This window comes from Sycon ciliatum, chromosome 6, assembly GCF_964019385.1.
Source record: "Sycon ciliatum chromosome 6, ocSycCili1.1, whole genome shotgun sequence".
Classification (NCBI taxonomy): domain Eukaryota; kingdom Metazoa; phylum Porifera; class Calcarea; order Leucosolenida; family Sycettidae; genus Sycon; species Sycon ciliatum.
The window spans coordinates 189,766-210,653 of record NC_088648.1 but is presented as its reverse complement, the minus strand read 5'-3'; the positions used below and the strand labels follow the sequence as shown (position 1 = coordinate 210,653).

Here is a 20,888-nt window from a genome sequence, read left to right as displayed (position 1 = left end):
GTTGGTTCTTAAGACGTTCCCATTTCAGGAGGCTCCAACCCTTTGGTGGTGATTTTTTCTTCATAAAGCCCTCCTTTTTGTGGATGAATGTGCTCTGTATCATCCCATGTTACTCCCCCAAAGCGTTCAGGGGGAGTTTCCTTGGAGATAAGGCTTTTTAAGGTGGCAGTCTGGGTTCAGAGGGTCAAAAACAAAGTTTCGATTTTCTGTATTTTTTCACTGGCAGCGTCTTGTGTATGGTCCAAAGGGTTTATCCTGAAATTTTGAGCATAATCGGGTGCTTCCTTCGGGAGATATAGCCGCGCAAAGTCTGCACAATTTTTTTGAAATACTGAAATATCAGCAAATTCTACAAAATTTAGGTTTGCACACTATTCCGATTTTACCGTCAATCTTTGAGCGATTTCATTAAAATTTTCAGGAGCGACTCCTGGTACTCCTCTGCGCTGCAGACTGACAGCCGCGCACGATGTTTGTCACCATGGCAACCAAGATAACTTTTGCGCAAGCCTAATATGGCATGGCTGTGCGGAACAACAGCGGAGACTTGCAAGCCATGTCCAGGGCCATATGGGCATCCCTCATGCATCCAGCGACAGTAAACCTCAGCACCAGTACTGTCCGCCTGGAATTTACAGCTGGTGTAGATGGCAGCAGCAGTAGGCAGGTGGTGATGTCTATGCCCACCACAATATCCTGCCAGAGGCATTATGGAAGGAACTGAAGCAGGTCTACATTCGGTTGTCCGACCGGAGTTTGCTCGAGCGCTACCAGAAGGGTGCTACACAGAATCGCAACGAAGCGTTCAATGGACTCGTGTGGCAGTTGTGTCCAAAGACAGGCTTTGCATCCGCTCCCACTGTCCAGATGTGCGTCTACCTGGCCGTGGCCTGGTTCAATGATGGAGGTGTGGCAGTGAAACGCGTTCTGGACAAGATGGGCCTCCCTACTGGACACCATACGACACGTCTCATCAAGCTGCTAGACCGTGAGAGACAGGCACATGCTGCCAGAAAGAAGTCAGAAGAAGGGAAGAGGTCACGAAAGAAGCGAAAGAGGATCATGAAGGGCATCCAGGATGAGCAGCAAGAGGAAGAAGGTGTGACATATGAAGCTGGTGGCTTCGACTAAGTTCTAGTAAGTTCTAGTTGGACAGACATACCTCCATCTGTACTTGCACAGAGCACTTTTTTCTCCATTTTCCACTGAGTCCCGTACCTCTTAGACAGCGTAGCAAAGAACCTGTAAGTCACAGACCCTGTAAACCATACATTTTTGGAAACTGTGAGCATTTATCTAGGTGCTAAGTGTCATGGATTTTTATATTTGTCTAGTAGCTTTGAGTAAAGTGCTAGTGATCGACGACCTAAATTTTGCGCAATTGCATGATTTTTGTTTGACAGCTTGAGTATTTGTTCTGAATATGATTTCAAAATTCCGCTCCACTTAGCACCTAGATATATGCGAAGGAAATCCTGTGGAGCACTCAGTTTCTACCCAGCTTCTTTCTGCGTTTGCATATTGCGTCTAAGGTATTGGTGGTACGGCATAATCGCAGATTGGACTATTGTGTCTGCGGATTCCCATTTGTGAGCTTGATTTATACTTCATTGGACTTAATGAAATACACTGGGTATGTGGTCAAAATTTGAGCAAAATTCATCAATTATTATGGAAGTTACGGCTGTTTTCATGCGGTCGGGCCGCGAACCCAGACTGCCAAAAACAAATCGAACAGAATAGAGGGGTTCTGAAACCTATTAAACATAACGATTACAAGTGCGAAGTCCACCATTCTTGGAATTGCTATTTTTCAGGTAAGGTAATCATTCCATGCATTCCTTGTGGTATTACTCCCATTTTTTGTGTCAAAAGCATTGAATGGTCACCCAGATTTTTATAGTATACATGGAGACTAGATGAGGCCATGGTTCCTGGGATTGTTAGCCCTTGATTTGGATATCGGCATAATCCATGCACAATGTTATTCATGATCCAGGCCGAGGCCTACTGACCCTGAACACAGTTCAGACCAGCTTTGCATCACAACTCTTGCAATCGTTTACTCCTAGTATTACTCATCAAATGCAACAGGCAAAGAGCTTGAGAAGGATAACTATTATTATATTCTGGGCAAATAACTTCACAGTTTCATGTTTGTAGTACATGTACAATGTAGATGCAGGTTCAAATCATATTGGCAATGAACGACGGCTAGTAAATGTAGGTGCCATTAGGTATAATCATAATACTATTCCCAATAACATGGAACAACCACAAGTGTATGTGGGTGCATACGCATTGCCCACATTGATACATACATGTACATGTACGCTGACATGCACATACTCACACTCACAAACAAGACCCCTTGCACACACAAATACATGTACGTCATATACGCGCACCCGCAATAGCATACACCCACATGTCAAATGCATGCCCTTGAGTTTAGTTACCATAATTATTCTGCTGTCGATGCACTTGTGCACGCGTGCGTGCGCACACACACACAACATGTACTGCGCGCGCGTGCACACACACACAACATGTACATGTAGGCTCACACGCGTGCCTGCGTATCTGCATGAAGGGTGCTTATGGGTACAGTTGCATACAGGCATCATAATAGGACTGGTGCGAGTAGTGTCGAAATATTTTAAATTCACTGGTGCTGTGCAACACAACATTTACAAACATAGACAATAGAGAAAAATACTGCAAAACAACACTCATATTTCAGTGCTGCATTTTTTGCATATTATAATTCAAGTGGACGCAGATGATGACTTACTGCTGGCGCCGTTGGCAGCTGACAGGTCACAGCTTTCGTAAATAACCCAAGTCACTGAGCAGTAGCTCACAAACGATTTACCACTCACTCAAGACTGCAATGTTTTCAGCATAGCAATATATTTCGCCACTTGAGAATCAGAAGTGGGTCCACTTACCAGAGTCAGTGCACCCACTTCAGTCTCTCTTTCCAAAACGCGCGTACAGTAGGTTTTGCTCCCTTGCAGCCATCGAGACGCTTGGCTCCGTTCTCCTTGGTCATTTTTCGTGAAGCAAAAATATTCAGGATCTCGAGAAATCGAGCTGTGAAGTCAAATTCTTGCTCACACCAGCGATGCTTTTGAAAACATGCCCTGCTCTATCCACTGACACAGCGGAAGAGAGAACAAAAGGAACCTCGATGGGGTCCAGGGAAGACTCGGGTGAAGAATGAAACAATATTCTCTGATATGACTGTCGATCGCGAAGTTCAAATTTTAGTAAGTTAAGATGGGAATTTCCCAACTTTTCGCACCTATCGGCAAAAACAAGACTTTTGACTGCAAAACACAGAGCGCCAGACCGGCTGCGCAGCGCAGAAGGTTGGAGCCTCCTTAAATTCGCGTCTCCTTTTAATCCATTTTTGCCAACACGTCCGTACTCTTCGTGACATGTAAAATTTACCGCAACCTTTTTGCGAACCTCATTTTCTCCTTGTCATAACACCTCCATTCTGTACTATACAGTTTTGTGTTAGCTTGCCACATGTGTGGGAAATGGGAAACATGGGACGTTCCTGGAGCCTTCTTGTCAGGTAGAATTACGCATTGTGCGGAGAAGCACTGAGAAAGGCTACAGCTGGCACACCTAGCCTCGTGTAGTGCTTTGTTGAGCGTGGTCAACTGACAGCATCTACGCAATGGACCGTGTTTCTTACCATGCTCCTAACGCCTTTGCTGTCATGGGTTTATCTCTTGTGCGTTGGCAGATAATAGTTGTCCTGGCCGGTGAATTGAGGTGTACCGTAGCAATGCCGGATGACTGATGCAATCACGTAACAACACCTACATGTAGCAGCCTCCATATAAGGTCTTTATTGGAAAGGCTTCCTGTCTGAAGCCTTTCCATACTGGTACTCGATGTTCCAGTTTTGTGACACAAGAATGGCACGAGAATTAGTGTACCGCTGAGTGTACCGCTATACACGTGGTCGACACGTAGTCGACACGTTGTTGATACTTTTTTGACACGTGACCCCGTCAACGGTCTGCTTTGTACAAGCCAATGCCACTCGGTAAACGCCGATGTCGCGTACGACAAAGACGACTATCCCGTACGCAAAATAGTTGAGAATTGCATGACGTGGACCTGACGGCAAGGACAACTGCGAGGAGGCCCCTTTCGGTACCCCTGACGGGAAGGAGAACTGCAGAAGTCGACGAAGTCGAACGAGGAGGCCCCTTTTCCGTACCCCATACTGCAAAGTGCCATTGATGGATACCTTTTGCACCTGGAACGACCCCTTAAACGCTGTCGCGGCGACTATCCCGTACGCGAAATAGTTGAGAACTGCTGACGTGGACCTTTTGCACCTGGAACGGCCCCGTAAACGCTGTCGTGTCGGCGGAGCTGGAGTGAATGTGCAGGGTACTAGGGTGAAAAGAATTGCTGCAAAGACGTCCCCTCTACTAGGCTCTAGCCGTTTGCCTTTGGAGACATCGTCGGCGAACTGAATGCGCAGGGCGAAAAGAATTGCTGCAAAGACGCCCGCTCTAGGCCTTTGGAGACATCGTGGGAACTCCTTCCGGTACTATACAAACTGCTGACGTGGCCGTGGACATGTACATGGAGAGTCATGGTGGGACTTCATGTACATGGTGGGAATTCCTTCCGGCACCCCCGTACCGCAAAGCCAACGGTGGGGAAGGAGAAGTGCAGACGTGCAGGAAGACGAACGAGGAGGAACCAGGACGAGCGAGCAATGGCAGGACTAGCTGGACCGTAAGTAATAGCTGAATTGTGCATGACAACTTGACACCCATGCGGCACTCGCCACTTGCCACTGCATATTGCTTGTCCACTAACAATGTCTCTCCTCTGCCCCCTGTGTGTCCACGGCCCTGTTTCTGAATTGGCCCGATGAATCGAATGTCTTCCGCAACTGGAACGGCCCCGTGAACGCTGTCGCGTCGGCGACTGAATGCGCAGGAGGGAAAATATTGCTGCGAAGACGTCTCCTCTAGACGACGGTAAGGCACCCCATTGATATGTTGCCAGTGTGTGCCAGGGTATCGCGCGATGGTGAATGAGGAATGATGAAGGGTACGGTGGGACTGTAGACCTGTTACCTTCTGCTAACACGTTATCAGGTGGAGAGTGTCTTGTACTCACGTTATCAGGTCGAGAGCGTATTGTAGTCACTCTCTCTATTCCTGTACTTCATTACGTTTTTAAAAGGTATACGTATAACTTCTCAAAAAAATGTAATGGTCCACAGTCGTGTCGGAAGGGTACGGTGGGACTGTAGATATGTTACCTTCTAACGCGTTATCAGGTGGAGAGTGTCTTGTACTCACGTTATCACTATATCAGGTCGAGAGCGTATTGCAGTCACTCTCTCTATTCCTGTACTTCATTACGTTTCAGGTGTACGTATAACTTTTCCAAAAAATTTAATGGTTCACGTCTTCAGATAGAGAGCGTATTGCACCCACTGTCTAGTCTCTGTAGTGCATTGAGATTTTGTTGATCGAACATGAAATGGATACACAGACAAAGCCAGGCCAAGTACATGGCGAGATGTCGCCAGAAGAACGTCTTCAGGTAGAGAGCGTATTGCACCCACTGTCTAGTCGATTTTGTGGATCGCACCGATGAAATGGATATGTAATAGGTAGCCGAGTGGTAGGCGCGGTGCAATTAACAAGAATTACTTTTATTCTACTGTCAGGTACACACCTGAGATATAATTAGTAATGAAAGAAGGAACGGCAAAATAACTGACTTTCTCTCCGGTGCTCACCTGGAGGTTGAATAGCTCGTTATTATCAAAATCTCATCTTCTTCATCAAAACAGAAATGCGCAGCCGCTTTTATGCAGCAGACGCCGTACGCTTACATACGGAGATACACTAAATATACATCAGGCAAAGCTCCGTATTAGTTCCGTACTGCTTCCGTATTGGTCAGGCAGGGATACTACACCCTCCCTTCCTACAGATAATCACGCCCTCGTGATTTTCAAAAAATTAGTGAGGAGTTACGAACAACATCGTCAACCGGAAGATGGCAAATTATATCAGAAATGATAACATTTAGAGTAGACAGAAGAAATGAACTGATAACAAATCATAAAGTGGAAGCACACCAGGTTCACACGATCTCTCGGGGTCAAAAGGGGAAAGAACTGTCCTCCAAATAGGACCTGAAAAACTACAGCACTCTTGCTGCACAACGCTGGCACAACCCGCCAGGAACATCGCAGTTCAAAAACCGAACTGAATACACTATAACTATAAGGGGTGTTGTCACACACATTGTCCCACGTTAGCTGGGTAAACCGTGGCTCACCATGATCAGACGCCTACCAAACTAAACTGGATTCACACACTCGCATAAAGGAAGACTGAAAAGAACAGGGAGACTGAAGGAAGAGAGGAAAGAAAATGCCATACCTAGAATCAGCGTTAGTAACCACGGCGGCGGCTGGAGCTACGGCGGAGGGCAAGCCAGGTTTTATCTTCATCTTGGTTGAGCCGGTCACTCAGAGCGGCTAGCTCGCCGTCAGACAAATAACCTCTCTCCTCGTCTTGAATCATGGTCTTCACATTGTCGATAGCATCGCTTTGCGCGACGTAAAGAGTGATGGTCTAGCCAGGAAGAGTGTTGACGAAAATCTGCATCCCACCACGGAGACGAAGTACCAAGTGAATAGTGGACTCCTGCTGAACGTTGTAGTCACTCAGGGTTCGGCCGTCTGCCAACTGCGTGCCGGCGAAAATCAAACGCTGCTGGTCTTGGGGAATACCCTCCTTGTCTTGGTCAGCAGCCTGCATGTCGTCGTCCTCATCAGCTTCGCCATCACCACCGGTAGTATACATGTAGGTAGCGGGTCGCTTGGAATCGCCATCGGAGTCTCCAGTGAGTGCCATGCGGAGGGAAGGGTGATCCACGCTAGCACCCTGACTGTGCTGTAAGCTAATAAGCAGGGCCAGGCCCAGGAAGGCAAGAAACATGAATCTCATCTTGATTCGTCGCACGAAGCTGCGGGTTGAGCCATGGGGGTCTGGGGTCGAATCACGTTGTTTTATTTTACAAAAACACACCGCTGCCACCAATGTAATGGGTAGCCGAGTGGTAGGCGCGGTGCAATTAACAAGAATTACTTTTATTCTACTGTCAGGTACACACCTGAGATATAATTAGTAATGAAAGAAGGAACGGCAAAATAACTGACTTTCTCTCCGGTGCTCACCTGGAGGTTGAATAGCTCGTTATTATCAAAATCTCATCTTCTTCATCAAAACAGAAATGCGCAGCCGCTTTTACGCAGCAGACGCCGTACGCTTACATACGGAGATACACTAAATATACATCAGGCAAAGCTCCGTATTAGTTCCGTACTGCTTCCGTATTGGTCAGGCAGGGATACTACAGATACACAGACAAAGCAGGCCAAGTACATGAGAGAGTGGACGATGTGCAGATCGACACGGCCTGCGGGTACTTCATTCTTTTTCTTCTTGCTGTTGCTATAGGGCTTGAAAGTGCTATGTCACTCCATAGCAATGGCATAGCAACAATTTGAAAAATTCGAAAACTGGATCCACCTGGATCCAGTTTTTGTATGGATCCAAGCACATTTCAAGCGGTCTCACTCACAGCAAGGTGATGTTGCCAGTGAAACTGACTGATTTGGTTAGTGGGGGCGGGGTGACAAGTGGTGGCGAAGTAAAAGTTGCACCTGCATACAACATGAGTGGGTTGCTATGCACCCACATACTGAGGCAATAGCAAAGTCACACCTTACTGGATCCAAAATAGAAATCTGATGTCAATTTACTACTCCCAGGCCGTTTTTGACGTCATCACTTTCAAGCCCTATTCTTTTTCTTCTTGCTGTTGCTGCTGTCCCCGCAGAGGCTGTTTGTTGTTGCTGTGTGCGTGTGTATGTGGGTGTGCATGTGACTGAGGTGTGTTAGGGGTGGGAGCACGTATGGTGTGGCTGCACACAGGAGTGAGAAAGAGAGTAAAAAAGAAAACTAGGATAAAAGTTAATCACTGCAAAAACATTGCCAAGTATGTGAGCACTTTGGACTTGACAGAAGAGTGCATGGGCGACGTTGACAAAACATACCGCGGTGACTGTCACTATCATGACAGCAGGGCACATCGCACGCAGCATCGCAGATCGTGTCGAATTGCGCATCATAATATTGCAAAATTGCTCCTGTGCATGCAAGTGGATTTCATTGCACTTCTCAGTTTGGGAAATGCTCGATTATGACAATTCTCCGTGTGAGTGCACTAGCCCTGAACAGACATGTAGGTGAACCGTTTGTGGTGTCTCATAGCCTACCTCACGACCTTCTGCTTTCTTTCTTCATCACTTGTATCTTGCAGGTATATCATCCCGTGACGACCACATTGAAGTCTGAATTTGAAGTGTGAAGATGCTTCAGCAACCACATCGTACTTTTCCATTGCTTTCATTGTGCTTCTACTGTGCATGTGTGTAACTTGTGGGGTAAAGATGTGATGACATTGTATGCTGGCGACACGGTCAGATGTTCATGCGTCTAACGTACACCTGTATGTTATGCATTGAAAAGGGTTTGCCACTTGCGATCCTGGGACGAGTATCAGGTCCGCTTTGTCCTGTGTGGGCTGTATCAGATTGCTGTTCACTTCTCTATCTGTTGGATATGTGACTTTCTGCAAGTTTCTGGTGTATGATGGCCACGTCCTTGCTTGTCACTTTGTATGATATTACATTCTGTATTCGCTGCTTCCATGGCATGGTCTGCAAACTGCAATCCTTGGGCAAATGTCATGTTTGCTATGTTGTGCTTTGGCCGTCAGCTTGTCTACACGCTGTAGTTGAATTATTTTTGTTTCACAACTGACTTCCTCAAGTACGGTGGCCACTGCTTTGCATGGCATTATACATGAAGAATTTCCTGTTTGTGCCGTGTGCATGTGCGTATGTGTGCGTGGCCACGTGTGTGTGCCGTGTGCATACACATGTTTGTGTATCTGTGTGCGGGGTAGCGAGGCGGGGAGGGCTGGTATGTATCAGTGTGTTATTGCAGTCGCATGGCTACATACAGTACATCGCGCGCGTGGTCATCATGTTTACCTTCGGGGTTGGGGTGGGGAGGGAACGGAAAAAGAGCTGAAATTATCCATATAAAAATCGCTCTGTGAGCGGTTCTGAAAAACCTTTACTGGTACTGTCCCGTCGTAAAAGTAAGAAATTAGAACTGGCCCATTGTCCCCCCAAATGCGAACTGATCCACCTAAATCGCGAATGACGGGACCCGAACGCACCAGTAGCACGAGGTCGGGAGGGCACAGGGTAACACCACCTACCGCTAGTACATTACATGGCCTATGGTCCGGACCAACGTCCCCATCTGCATTCACGTCCACAGGTACGGTAGGAACCTCGTGCTACTGGTGCGTTCGGGTCCCGTCATTCGCGATTTAGGTGGATCAGTTCGCATTTGGGGGGACAATGGGCCAGTTCTAATTTCTTACTTTTACGACGGGGCAGTACCAGTAAAGGTTTTTCAGAACCGCTCACAGAGCGATTTTTATATGGATAATCTGTACTTATGACGCAGCAAAACATTGTACCCATGTTAGGCATACAGGAGAGCGGGGTTGAAATCATCATCGCCCTCAACCCTCCGCACATTCATTACTATCTATATCAATATGTAACACCCCTACATACCAGCCCCACTAAGCTGTACACACTAATTCCTCTGTCTACCTCAAAGCTTTATTCGGGAAAACCACAAATTCTAATGCAAAACGTCAAGACCAAGCGGTATAGATTAATTACAAAATCCAATATATTTTCAGTACACCCAACTCGCGGCACACGTACAGTACTTGGAAACAGTACGTGCAATAGATTGTTCAAATTTGGATTTTCATCCAGGAGGGTATCATCAGGGATATAGGAGAAGAATGATACAAAGTTGACTGTTTAAATAAATAAGACAGTACAAGGACAGTCATGCAATTCACGCTACAACATGTAATCTGCGCCAAGTGGCCGTGCGACAGCCATGATTGAGTTGATTTGTGAGTGCGTGTTTCGGGGGGGGGGGGGGGGGATATATGTGTTTGTGTGTGTTGTGAACCCTTCTGGTTCTCTAAAAGTCAGGAACGAAGGGCCGCACGGCACGAGGACAACTATGCTCTTGACAGTATATTTCCCGTCGATCAACTTATAATAATGAATAACTAACACTTTGACCACCAAGTAGTTTAGCGTGAAAATGTCAGCGTATATGAGAAAAGCATACACATGCATGTACAACATACAACTACAGTGCACACAGCAAATCGCACATAGCACATGTAGCGTCATCAAACATCAGGGGTACGGCGGAGTCGAGATACAACTGCCTTGACACGAACACAATGTCACAAGCGAGAAGGCCTTTCACTGTTGAGGATTTTGTGGTTTCATAACAGCACGTGTGTGTGTGTTTGTGTGTGTGTGTGTGTGTGTTGGAGGGAGGAAGAATCAAGCTTGGAGTGTGTTGATCTTCTCAAGTTCTCAAGTCAGGTGTCGCTATCCATTCGAGGTGTCGAATCTGGCCCATGGCTTGCGGTCTTCATAAACACTTATGCGTGTACATGCATCATGTACATAATCAATCCTAGAAGTAAGGTTGCACGCCAACGAGATTCTGTGAACTGCAATGATTTTGACAGCTCTGAGATAGTGAACATCTCCTATCACTATCAACTTGTCCAAATCGCGGAAGTACAAGTTAGATCACACATTCCTCCACATATTGCTACATGCCGCTTCCTCAGCACGCAATTCAACTACTGCTCACCTGCAAGAGCTAAATATTGATGGCCAGACTGATAAGGCGTGCTAACACCTAACTGTCGGCGGAAATACAAGTTAGATCACACATTCCTCTGCATATTGCTATGCACTGCTCCCTCAGCTCGCAAATAAACTACATGGTCTTCTCACCTACAAGAGTTAATGTACGACCAGAACTTGGAAGGCAAGCTAAGACCGAACTGTCTGCATTGACGATATAACTATAGCCACAAGCTGTCCTTCATTAGCAGATACATCCTTTGTGAAGGTGCGCAGTGTTGCAGAAAGACTTGAGTGACGGATAAACAGGAAATGAATGCACCGTGTGTCTGCTTGTAAGGTTTTAATATCAGTGTCGACACCCAGTGCTACTTGGACAATGGTGCCAAGGCTTTTTCGTATCCCAGTTCTGATGTTCGCAAACTGGATTCTCTGGATGAGCATGCAGCTCACGCTCTGTTCCAACCCAGTGGACGGCACCGCGTATAGCAGTCTACACGGTAAGAGTAGCCTTGTCTTGGCGGTAAAGAAGTTACATAACCGCCTGGTAATGAGAGGAAGCAAAAACGTGGAACATAACGTAGATGTTAACTGATAAGAAATGTTCAGTTTGTTCTTCTTCGGTCTTCTTCGACTGGAGCAGAGACAGGTGGAAAAGTTCGAGGTGTTTAGAAAATGGTCGGTATGAATTTACAATGTAATCAGAGAAGATATTTTGTATACGAAATGGACCTATTTTACTGTTCGCGTGGAACTCGTTTGGAGCGAGGTAACTGGCAATCAACTCTCCCACATATTGGATGCGTACTGCACCAGTCTTCGGGCTTGGACGGTTCTAAGTTAGAAAACAACGTAGTACCATCCACATGTTGGTAAAGCTGAGTGCGGATCAACTTGATATGTAACGAACTGATAACACATTATTCAACTGGAACGTACATGTATATCTCATGCGATACCAACGCCAATGTCTTAGAGACTACGCCAACAATGGCATGCGCTTGCGCTGGCGGTTGAGCTAACACCAGAATGCTGAGGCCAGCAATATAGTCTAAACCGCCATGCTTAGTACTTGGTCCGGCTCATCGCAATTGTCGCTTATCTATCGCCACTAAGAACAGGAGTTTTGTTGCCGCTCTGTGAAATTTTCAAAAGCCATAGTGAGGAAGCATGATACATGAATACCCTCCGCCACAAGAAAAAAACATTCAGCCATGGAATCAGGTGAAGCGAGTCATAGAAGGGAAGCAAGGTAAGCAAAATGCACGAAATAAATCAGCGAATGAGCGCTCTTGCACTCACACTCTTACATGTCCAGAGTTCATTCAACTCTCCACCACTCGAACTGCCGCCGCTACATGAGCTGACATCAAATTGCTGGTGTTTCATGGTCCCCAATCTCCTTGCTCCCAAATGTATTTCTCTTCACGTTATTCACGGGTGGTTCTAAGCCAAATTCGGCCTTTTATTGATGCCTATGGTATGTGGAGTCATATGATGCCGCGTGGTAGTTCAAGGTAGCACCCACTGGCATTTCGGAACTGCACTAAATTTTTGAAAACACAACCCACTGCCATTAACAAAATACAAAATAAATAAAAGTCACCAAATTTGGGAAGACTCTAAGCCCCCATCTTACAGGAATCCCATTTTAAAATTCGCAAATGCATCATATGATGCCTCCGGTAGTTCTAGGGGTAAGGGGAAGCCTGGTCATAAAATCCCTGAAAAATCGAATTTTTGTAATTCATATCGAGTGCTATATCAGTAGAAAGAGCAGGAACAGCTGCCAAAATTCTGAAAATCTTGTCTCGATCTGACCAGCCGTTCAAGAGTAATGGCCGAAAATGTGCCATTGCAAGGAAAGATTTTGTTGCACGCTGTCATTTGTTGGCAACACTGTATTTGAATGTGAGCAGACCGTGCGCAACTTGTCGTATCATGGAAACACGCGAAAGTGTGCACAATTTTGCACCAGTCCAAAAATCACGCTTTTTAACCACGTATTGGGCTGCACGGCGGCGAGCTGCAGCAGAAATTTTGCCAGCACCCTTGTGACGTTGCAGATATGCGGCTTGATTTTTGTAGTTGACATTGATTTAGTGACTTCGGCAAGTTTGAGTCGTGTCAAGAAGTCAGGTAGGATTCAGTACTAGGCAGTTTACGTGAGTGGTAGTCATTGCCGATTTTGAGGGTATCCTGGATTTGGTTTGCAGCGCTGTGGAAATGGCTTGCTGTTGAGATCCCAGCACTGGATATTGTATCAAAGATACGACCTCGTAAGACGCCCTGAACCTAAACAAAATTCAAAATTTGGCTTGGGTCTGTGTGAGTCTGTGAGAGAACGCCCACTCGTGCCGTTGTGACAGACTCAAGGGCCACGTTGAGCGGCCCTATCCCACCACCAATGGCTGCTTCTGTCCTTGTTTTAGGTTTTGATCCCGCGAACAGACAGAATGGGAAAATGTGAAAAATATTGTAACATTTTTGGGCTCCTGGGAAGCTCGCACACCGTGGCACTGTGCCTGGATTTTGAGGTTTTCCGGCCTGCAAAGCCTGTCAGTGAGGCGCAAGAACTTCATGTCCAGAGAGCCAACATAATGGCAGGAGTGTGTGGTGAAAATGTCACTCAAATCCATCGAGAGACACCAAATAATGGTCAAATGAATGCTATATGAATGTTTTGGGTGATATGCATTAACTTAAGGTGCTGGCACAAAGTGTTGTCACTCAACGAATTCAAACATGTGACAAATAACAAGACAATAAGAATATAGAAGAGAAAAGGACATATGGATACGAGTTAAGAGAAACTCTCCATCACTGTAACATGATACTATATACGGTCAGAAAGTGCAATAACTAGGCAAAAAACTGACAGAGTACTGAAACATTCGACGTCCTGACACCTAGCTTCAACACATCTCCGTAGCGCTTTGCACTTTCTGACTGTATATAGTATCATGTTACTGTGATAGAGATCTACTCTTAACTCGTATCCATCTGTCCTTTTCTCTTTTTCATTTATTTATGGCTCAACATCCGAGTTACAATAAGAATCGTGCAAAACATTGGGGTACTTTACCCTACTAACATAACGATTATAAGTCCAGAATAATGCCAAAGAGCTTTATTTTCACCTAAAGGTTGGTGGACATCAAGCGCCCACGTGGCCGACCCCATCTCAGATGGATTGACAATATTAAAAGTTATCTAAAGCACGCCAATATTGATATTTCTGACTGTTTTGAACTGGCTCTAGACAAGAAAGAATGGCTGATGCTTGTGGAAAATGTGCTGCGCTTGCGTAGTTGTTCTTACTGCGATACGTTCTAACAATAATGAGATGCCTTTTGTCGGCTCTTCTGCCTGGATTTCGTTGACAGATGCGTTAAGCCCATGGATCCTTCCATGAGTGACATGCGAACTGTAACTATTATTATTATTAAAGGTTGGAGTGTGAGGTCTGGGGTGAACATTTGTATAGTGTAAATGCAACTAAATAGCAATGCTCAGTTAGGACTTTAGACGTTTGAATTTAAATTCGCGTCACTGCTTCATCCATCTTTGTCACGACTTTAGCACTCATTGTGGCTCGTATATTATAAAACAACGCATTTTCGAACCTCATGTTCTCATTTTCATAACATCTCCATTCTGTATTATTCCTTTTTGCGTTGGCTTTTCACATGTATGAGAAATGGGAAAATATGTGACGTTCCTGGAGCCTTATTGTCAGGTAACGTTAGTTGCCCATAGTGAGGTTCGCCTCACTATGGGCAACTAACGTTACCTGGCACTGGCACTGGGAAAGGTTACTGGCTGCAAACCTAGCCTTAGGCATGGGCGGGTAATGCTAGTTATTTGCTGCGATTATGCTTAAGGCAATGCTCATAATATTGTAACAGGTAGCCGAGTGGTAGGCGCGGTGCAAATAACAAGAATTAGTTTTATTCTACTTCTCTCACGTACACACCTGGGATCTAATTATTAGTAAAAAAAAAGTGGCAAAATAACTAACTTTCTCTCCGGTGCACACCTAGAGGTTGACTACTTCTTCTTCGAGTTAGCTTTGTCGTTGCTATCTAATCTTCATCAAAACAGAAATGCGCAACCGCTTTTATGCAGCAGGCGCCGTACGCTTTCAAGTACATGTACTCGTGATACTAGCTATAGCAATAAGTATGTAATACCTGTACATACCAGCCCCGATTACTGAGCTGTACCCACTACTACCTCTGTCTGATGATAGTCCTAAGGCATGATATATAAAAATGTGAGAGTTAACCCTTTGCTTGCGGTATGCATAAACACTTGTACGTGTACATACATCATGAACATAATTATCAATCCTAAAAGTAAAGTTAAACACCAACGACATACATGTACTGTGACTTGCAAAGATTTTGGTAGCTTTGAGATAGGAAACAACGCCTATCTCTATCAACTTGTCCAAATCGCAGAAATACAAGTTAGGTCACACATTCCGCCGCATGTTTCTACATGCCGCTTCCTCAGCACGCATTTAAAATACTGCTCACCATCAAGAGCTATTTATTAATGGCCAGACCTGAGAAGGCATGCTAACACCTAACTGTCGGCGGAAATACAAGTAAGATCGCCCATTCCTCTGCATATTGCTACACACTGCTCAATCAGCGCGCAAATAAAATACATACGTACTTCTCACTTGCAAGAGCTAATGTACGGCCAGAACTGGGAAGGCATGCTAAGACCTAACTGTCTGCATTGACGATATAACGATAGCCACACGCTGTCCTTCAGTACCAGACACATCCTTTGTAAAATATCGTAGTGTTGAAGAAAGACTTGAGTGACGGATAAACAGCAAATGAATACGGGGTGTGTCTTCGTATAAGGTTTATAATATCAGTGACGACATCCAGTGTAACTTGGGCAATGTTGCCAAGGTTTTTTCATATCCCAGTTCTGATGTTGGCAAACTGGATTCTCTCGATGAGCATGCAGCTCACGCTCTGTTCCAACCCAGTGTACGGTACCGCGTTTAACAGTCTACACGGTAAGAGTAGCCTTGTCGTGGCGGTAAGGAAGTTACATAACCGCCTGGTAATCAGAGGAAGCAAAAACAATTGAGCAAAACGTAAATATATACTGAAAAGAAATATTCAGTTCGTTTTTCTCGGGTCTTCTGCAACTCGAGCAGAAATAGGTGGAAACGTTCAAGGTGATCAGATGATGATCTGCTTGAATTTAAAATAAGATCAGAGAACGTATGTTGAATACGAAATGGAACTATTTTTACTGTTCGCTTGGGACATGTAAGAACACCGTTAGAGCGAGGTACCTGGCAATCAACTCTATCACATCTTGGATCCGCACTGCACCAGTGTTCGGGCTTTGACGGTTCAAAGTTAGAAAAACACCTTGGACCGTCCAAGATGGAAGGTTGTTGGAGTGCGCATCCGAGATGTGCTAGAGTTGATAGCCAACCAGGTGTAGAACATCAGTACAGTAGGCAAGTGTCGTAGAATGTTCACATGATCAGATTATTTAGTAATATTTATTACTGCAGTAACACCAGTTACCAGCGCAGCCTTCTCTGCTTTCCTCAAATCATTGATACCTTTCCGGGCACGATACATGAAAAATATAGAAGGTAACATACTTAGGCGTACATGGAAGAATCACCGTTAGCCTTTGCGTATTCCTGAAGATAAACATTATTACTTTAATTGAAACTCGGATGTTGAGCCATAAATAAATGTTGAAAGGAAAATAACACTATGGATACGAGTTTAATTTCTGACTGTATAACGTATCATGTTACAGTGATGGAGAGTTACTCTGAACTCGTATCCAGAGTGTCTTTTCCTTTCTAGATATAAACATGATTATTATGTTACTAACAATGGGTGAGAATTCCACTTAGCACAATTCTAAATTTAAAAGGGAATGTTGTGTTGTTAGACGATCAATTCAATTCTTGGCCGCTCCGGTTCACGTTCGAGCTTCGCCAACGCGAAGCAGATTTTATGGCTTATGAACGACGAATGCTGTGCGTCAGTGTCGTCCAATCTTATCGCATAAGCCGATTGAAAAGTAATGGTGGTTTTAGTGGACAATATAGCACAAATTGTGGTTACTTAGTCCTCGCTTCTTCTTAGAGATAATATGCTATTTTAAGTGGAGTACTATGCGAGCGAGAATACTGAGAAGAAAGGAACATGTCAAAACCTGACGAAACGCAACCTATTTCAGGCATACATAAGGAAGGCAGGCTAGCTTAAAATCTTGCAATCTGGATACGGTGCGCACCTCTCTAGGCAAACTGTTCCACAGCAATGCTCCTGCGGTGGCGAATCTCGCTTGGTCACACCGACTGCGAGCTGGCTGGCTGAGCAGACCACTATTCAAATATAATAGATCACATGGAAAACATTATAATGCAACTACCCATGACTCCAACACACCTTAGTGCGAATACAATAGCCTTCCAGCTTGAAAGGTTCAAGGTTTAGGAAGGACCGATGAGGGGAAGCATTTCCTTACTGCTTACCTTGTTTCATTGGTGGGTAGTCGCACTGTTGCATCATAAATCGTTTCCAGGTGATTTGTCAGCTTATATCTATAGTCACTGACTCAGTTCCCGAGTTAGATATAATAATACAGGCGCAGCAGCCGAATGCAGTCAATCCCGATGTCAAACACATTGTTTATTGTGTTAAACCACTGTGCAGGTCATCCAAGATTATATACAGCCAACGCTAGATTAACAGTTTCGCCGGATGGTGACGTCACTGGTAATACGATTGAGCGTAGCAGGCAAGCTAGATCCTTTTCTGACAGTGAGTCTGATCCTATTGCGGGCACACAAGACGACGGAGGTAGCAGTTCTGACGGGGATGACGCAATAAGTCAAAATGACCGGACTAGAAACAACCAAATGACTTTAGGACCCGCTCAAGCTGGGGAGAATGGCAGAGACGGTGGTCCTGGCCAGAATGGAGGAGATGGTGGTATTGGCATGAACGGAATCTCCATGCAGGTTGGAGGTGAAGGCGGAAATGGGGGAGCAGGCGGAGCCGATAGCAACGGGGGTATAGGAGGAACTGGAGGTAATGGCGGAAGACTAGCAGTCGGAGGTAATGGTGGAATAGGAGGACAGGGTGGAGAAGTAGGGGGTGACGGTGGTCAAGGAGGACTGGGTGGTAGTGGCGGTATAGCAGCTGATGGAGGAATCGGCGGTGCTGGTGGTAACGCAGGAAGTCAAGGAAACGGAGGAATAGGAGGAATGGGTGGTGCGGCTGGTGTGGGTGCTGTCGGGGGTACGGGAGGAAGAGGAGGCAATGGAAGGGACAATGGGACAGGAGGTAGAGGTGGAATGGGTGGCACTGCAGGAATCGGTGGTTTGGGTGGTACGGGAGGACAAGGAGGCAATGGTGGGGAGAATGGGAACGGCGCTGTTGGTGGAGGAGGAGGTGTGTGCCTGGTTGGAGGAGCGGCTGGTGATGGTGGTAATGGCGGAGATGGATTTGGAAATGGGGTTGGAGGTAGAGGTGGTCGGGGAAGTAATGGCTGCATAGGGGGTAATGCTGGGAATGGTGGAAACGGTGGAAATTCAGGTGATAGTGCAGGTCTTACGACTTTGTTGGTAGGTGCTAGGGGCGGGAATGGCGGAACAGGAGCACCAGATGCACTATCCAACGGAGGAAATGGAGGGCGCGGAGGTAATGGCGGTATTTTGACTGCTGGGGGCGAAGGTGGTGATGGCGGCTCGGCTTCAGATTTAGGCAATGGTGGCATTGGAGGAATGGGTGGAAGTGGCGGTGAGGGTGCTAATGGAGGTTTTGGAGGTGGCGGCGGTAATGGCGGACTGTTAAGAGGTAATGGTGGTGAAGGAGGGCAAGGAGGACCTGGTGGAGCTGGTGCTATTGGTGGACGGGGAGGAAATGGCGGTGCAGCACGGGTTGGTAATGGTGGAAACGCTGGCAATGGTGGTATTTGTATAGATGGTGGTACGGGGGGTGATGGTGGAACAGGTGGTGAAGTGATAGGAGACGGAAATGGCGGAATTGGTGGTCGTGGTGCCGATGGATGCCCTGGTGGGGATGGTGGCAATGGTGGTGATGGAGGTGGAACCATAAACGGATTGGGTGGAAGAGGTGGAGATGGAGGAACTTCTGGAATGGTTGGCACTGGAGGACGTGGAGGAAATGGAGGTCTTGCAGTGAATGGCACTGGTGGTGATGGAGGTGATGGTGGTGTGTGTTTCTTGGCTGGTGCTGGTGGTGCTGGTGGTGATGGTGGAGATGTCTCTTCCAATGGAAATGGTGGAAATGGTGGTCGTGGTGCTGATGGATGTCCTGGACGCGATGGTGGAAATGGTGGTAGTGGAGGCTCCGGAGGCGCGCAGTCTGGTTCTGGTGGGCACGGGGGAGACGGTGGAGCTGGTGGAATAGGTGCAAATGGAGGTCGAGGTGGCTCGGGTGGGCCTGGTGGGGACGGCGGTAGAGGTGGCGATGGAGGTGAAGGCGGTGATGGAGGTGAAGGAGGCAATGGGGGTGTTGGTGGAAATGGTGGAGATGGAGGAAATGGTGGTCCTGGTGGCCGTGGAGGTGATGGTGGAGATGGATTAAATGGTGGTGTTGGAGGCCAAGGAGGAAGAGGCGGTGATGGTGAAGATAACGAAGACGGTGAAGATGGACAAGACGCAGGAGATGGTGGTGATGGTGGGAATGGCGGAGTAGGTATCGACGGTATTGGTGGTGATGGTGGTGGAGCTGGAAACGGTGGGGTCGGTGGTGGTACTGAAGGTTCTTTCACAGGGGGTAGGGGTGGTTCTGGTGGCCAAGGTGGTGTTGGTGGTGCCTCGAGCGGAGGTCGCAATGCTGGGAATGGAGGGCTTGGTGGCAATGCTGGCATTGGAGGCTTTAACCCAAATGGAACGGGAGGTGCCGGTAATAATGGCGGAAGCGGTGGTGCCGGTGGACTCGGCAATTCTGGGAGCGAAGGAGGTCGTGGAGGACACGGAGGTGCTGGATCAAGAGCAGGATCATTTGGGCGTGCGGCTGGTGGTAACGGTGGTGCGGGTGGGAATGGTGGTCAATCCACTGGTGCTAATGGTGGTGATGGGGGTACTGGGGGCAGTGTAAGCAGCGAAGGACTCAGAGTGACCGTAACTGGCGGTTTCCAGTATAATGGTGGCCGTGGTGGGGCAGGGGGTGCATCAATAGGTGGAGAGAGAGCTGGAAATGGTGGAAATGGTGGTGATGGGGGCATTCCTAACGAAGGCCAGCCTAGTGGAAGAGGAGGAGATGGTGGAAATGGTGGACATGGATCTAATGGTGCTAATGGTGGTGATGGTGGTCTAGGAGGGATCGGTGGTACAGGAATACTTTTTAATGGTGTTTTTCCAGGAGGCACCGGGGGAGATGGAGGAGATGGTGGAAATGGTCTCAATGGAGGTAACGGTGGAAATGGTGGTGATGGCGGAATAGGTGAATTTCGGGTTCCTGGAGGACTTGGTGGAGCAGGTGGTGATGGTGGTGATGCTAACACTGGTGAAGGTGGTACAGGTGGTGACCAGGGAAATGGCGGTGCTGGTGGACCTGCAATTGAACCTGGCCGAACAGGCCAGAATGGTAATGTTGGTATGGATGATACTTAAATCAGCGTTCATGTCTTCCGTTTGCATTACTCCCCCTGCTTTCCCCCGACCGCTAAGAAGCTGCATCTTCGCATTGATCCTAGATGGTTGTAGCGTTATTACGGCAGCTATAAATACGGCGTCTAGCCGAGTGTCACACCAACCGTGAAAGTTATTTTTAATTTTTCCCGGACAAATTTTTGAGGACCTGTGGATCACGAATTGCCTGTTTGAATTCGTGGTGTAAAATAACAACAAATTCATAACGCAATGCAAGGTAACAACTGGACTGCAAAGCAGATTTTTTGCATTGCGAAACCCATACTGAGGTTTAGACCCATAAATTCATGCTGATTGTTGCGTGTTTAGTGATCATATGTTTGTTTAATGTTGTGTATATGTGAGTTTTTT

General features: G+C 46.6%; 2 protein-coding genes across 2 annotated transcripts; one reads left to right on the top strand and one right to left on the bottom strand.

Moving 5' to 3' along the window:
* Positions 1–17,942: 17,942 nt before the first annotated feature.
* On the bottom strand, positions 17,943–18,973 carry LOC135819030 (uncharacterized). Its single transcript, XM_065332179.1, has one exon. It carries the CDS (start codon positions 18,971–18,973, stop codon positions 18,098–18,100), a length of 876 nt encoding a protein of 291 aa, XP_065188251.1. The 3' UTR covers positions 17,943–18,097.
* A 43-nt stretch (positions 18,974–19,016) lies between these two features.
* LOC135819029 (PE-PGRS family protein PE_PGRS16-like) lies at positions 19,017–20,498 on the top strand. Its single transcript, XM_065332178.1, has one exon. It carries the CDS (start codon positions 19,017–19,019, stop codon positions 20,496–20,498), a length of 1,482 nt encoding a protein of 493 aa, XP_065188250.1.
* Positions 20,499–20,888: the final 390 nt, after the last annotated feature.

Excerpts from the sequence above, each read along its gene's own strand:
- LOC135819030 (XM_065332179.1), bottom strand. The coding sequence starts at position 18,973 with ATGGTTCCACCTCCATCACCACCATTGCCACCATCCCCACCAGGGCAT.
- LOC135819029 (XM_065332178.1), top strand. The coding sequence starts at position 19,017 with ATGGTTGGCACTGGAGGACGTGGAGGAAATGGAGGTCTTGCAGTGAAT.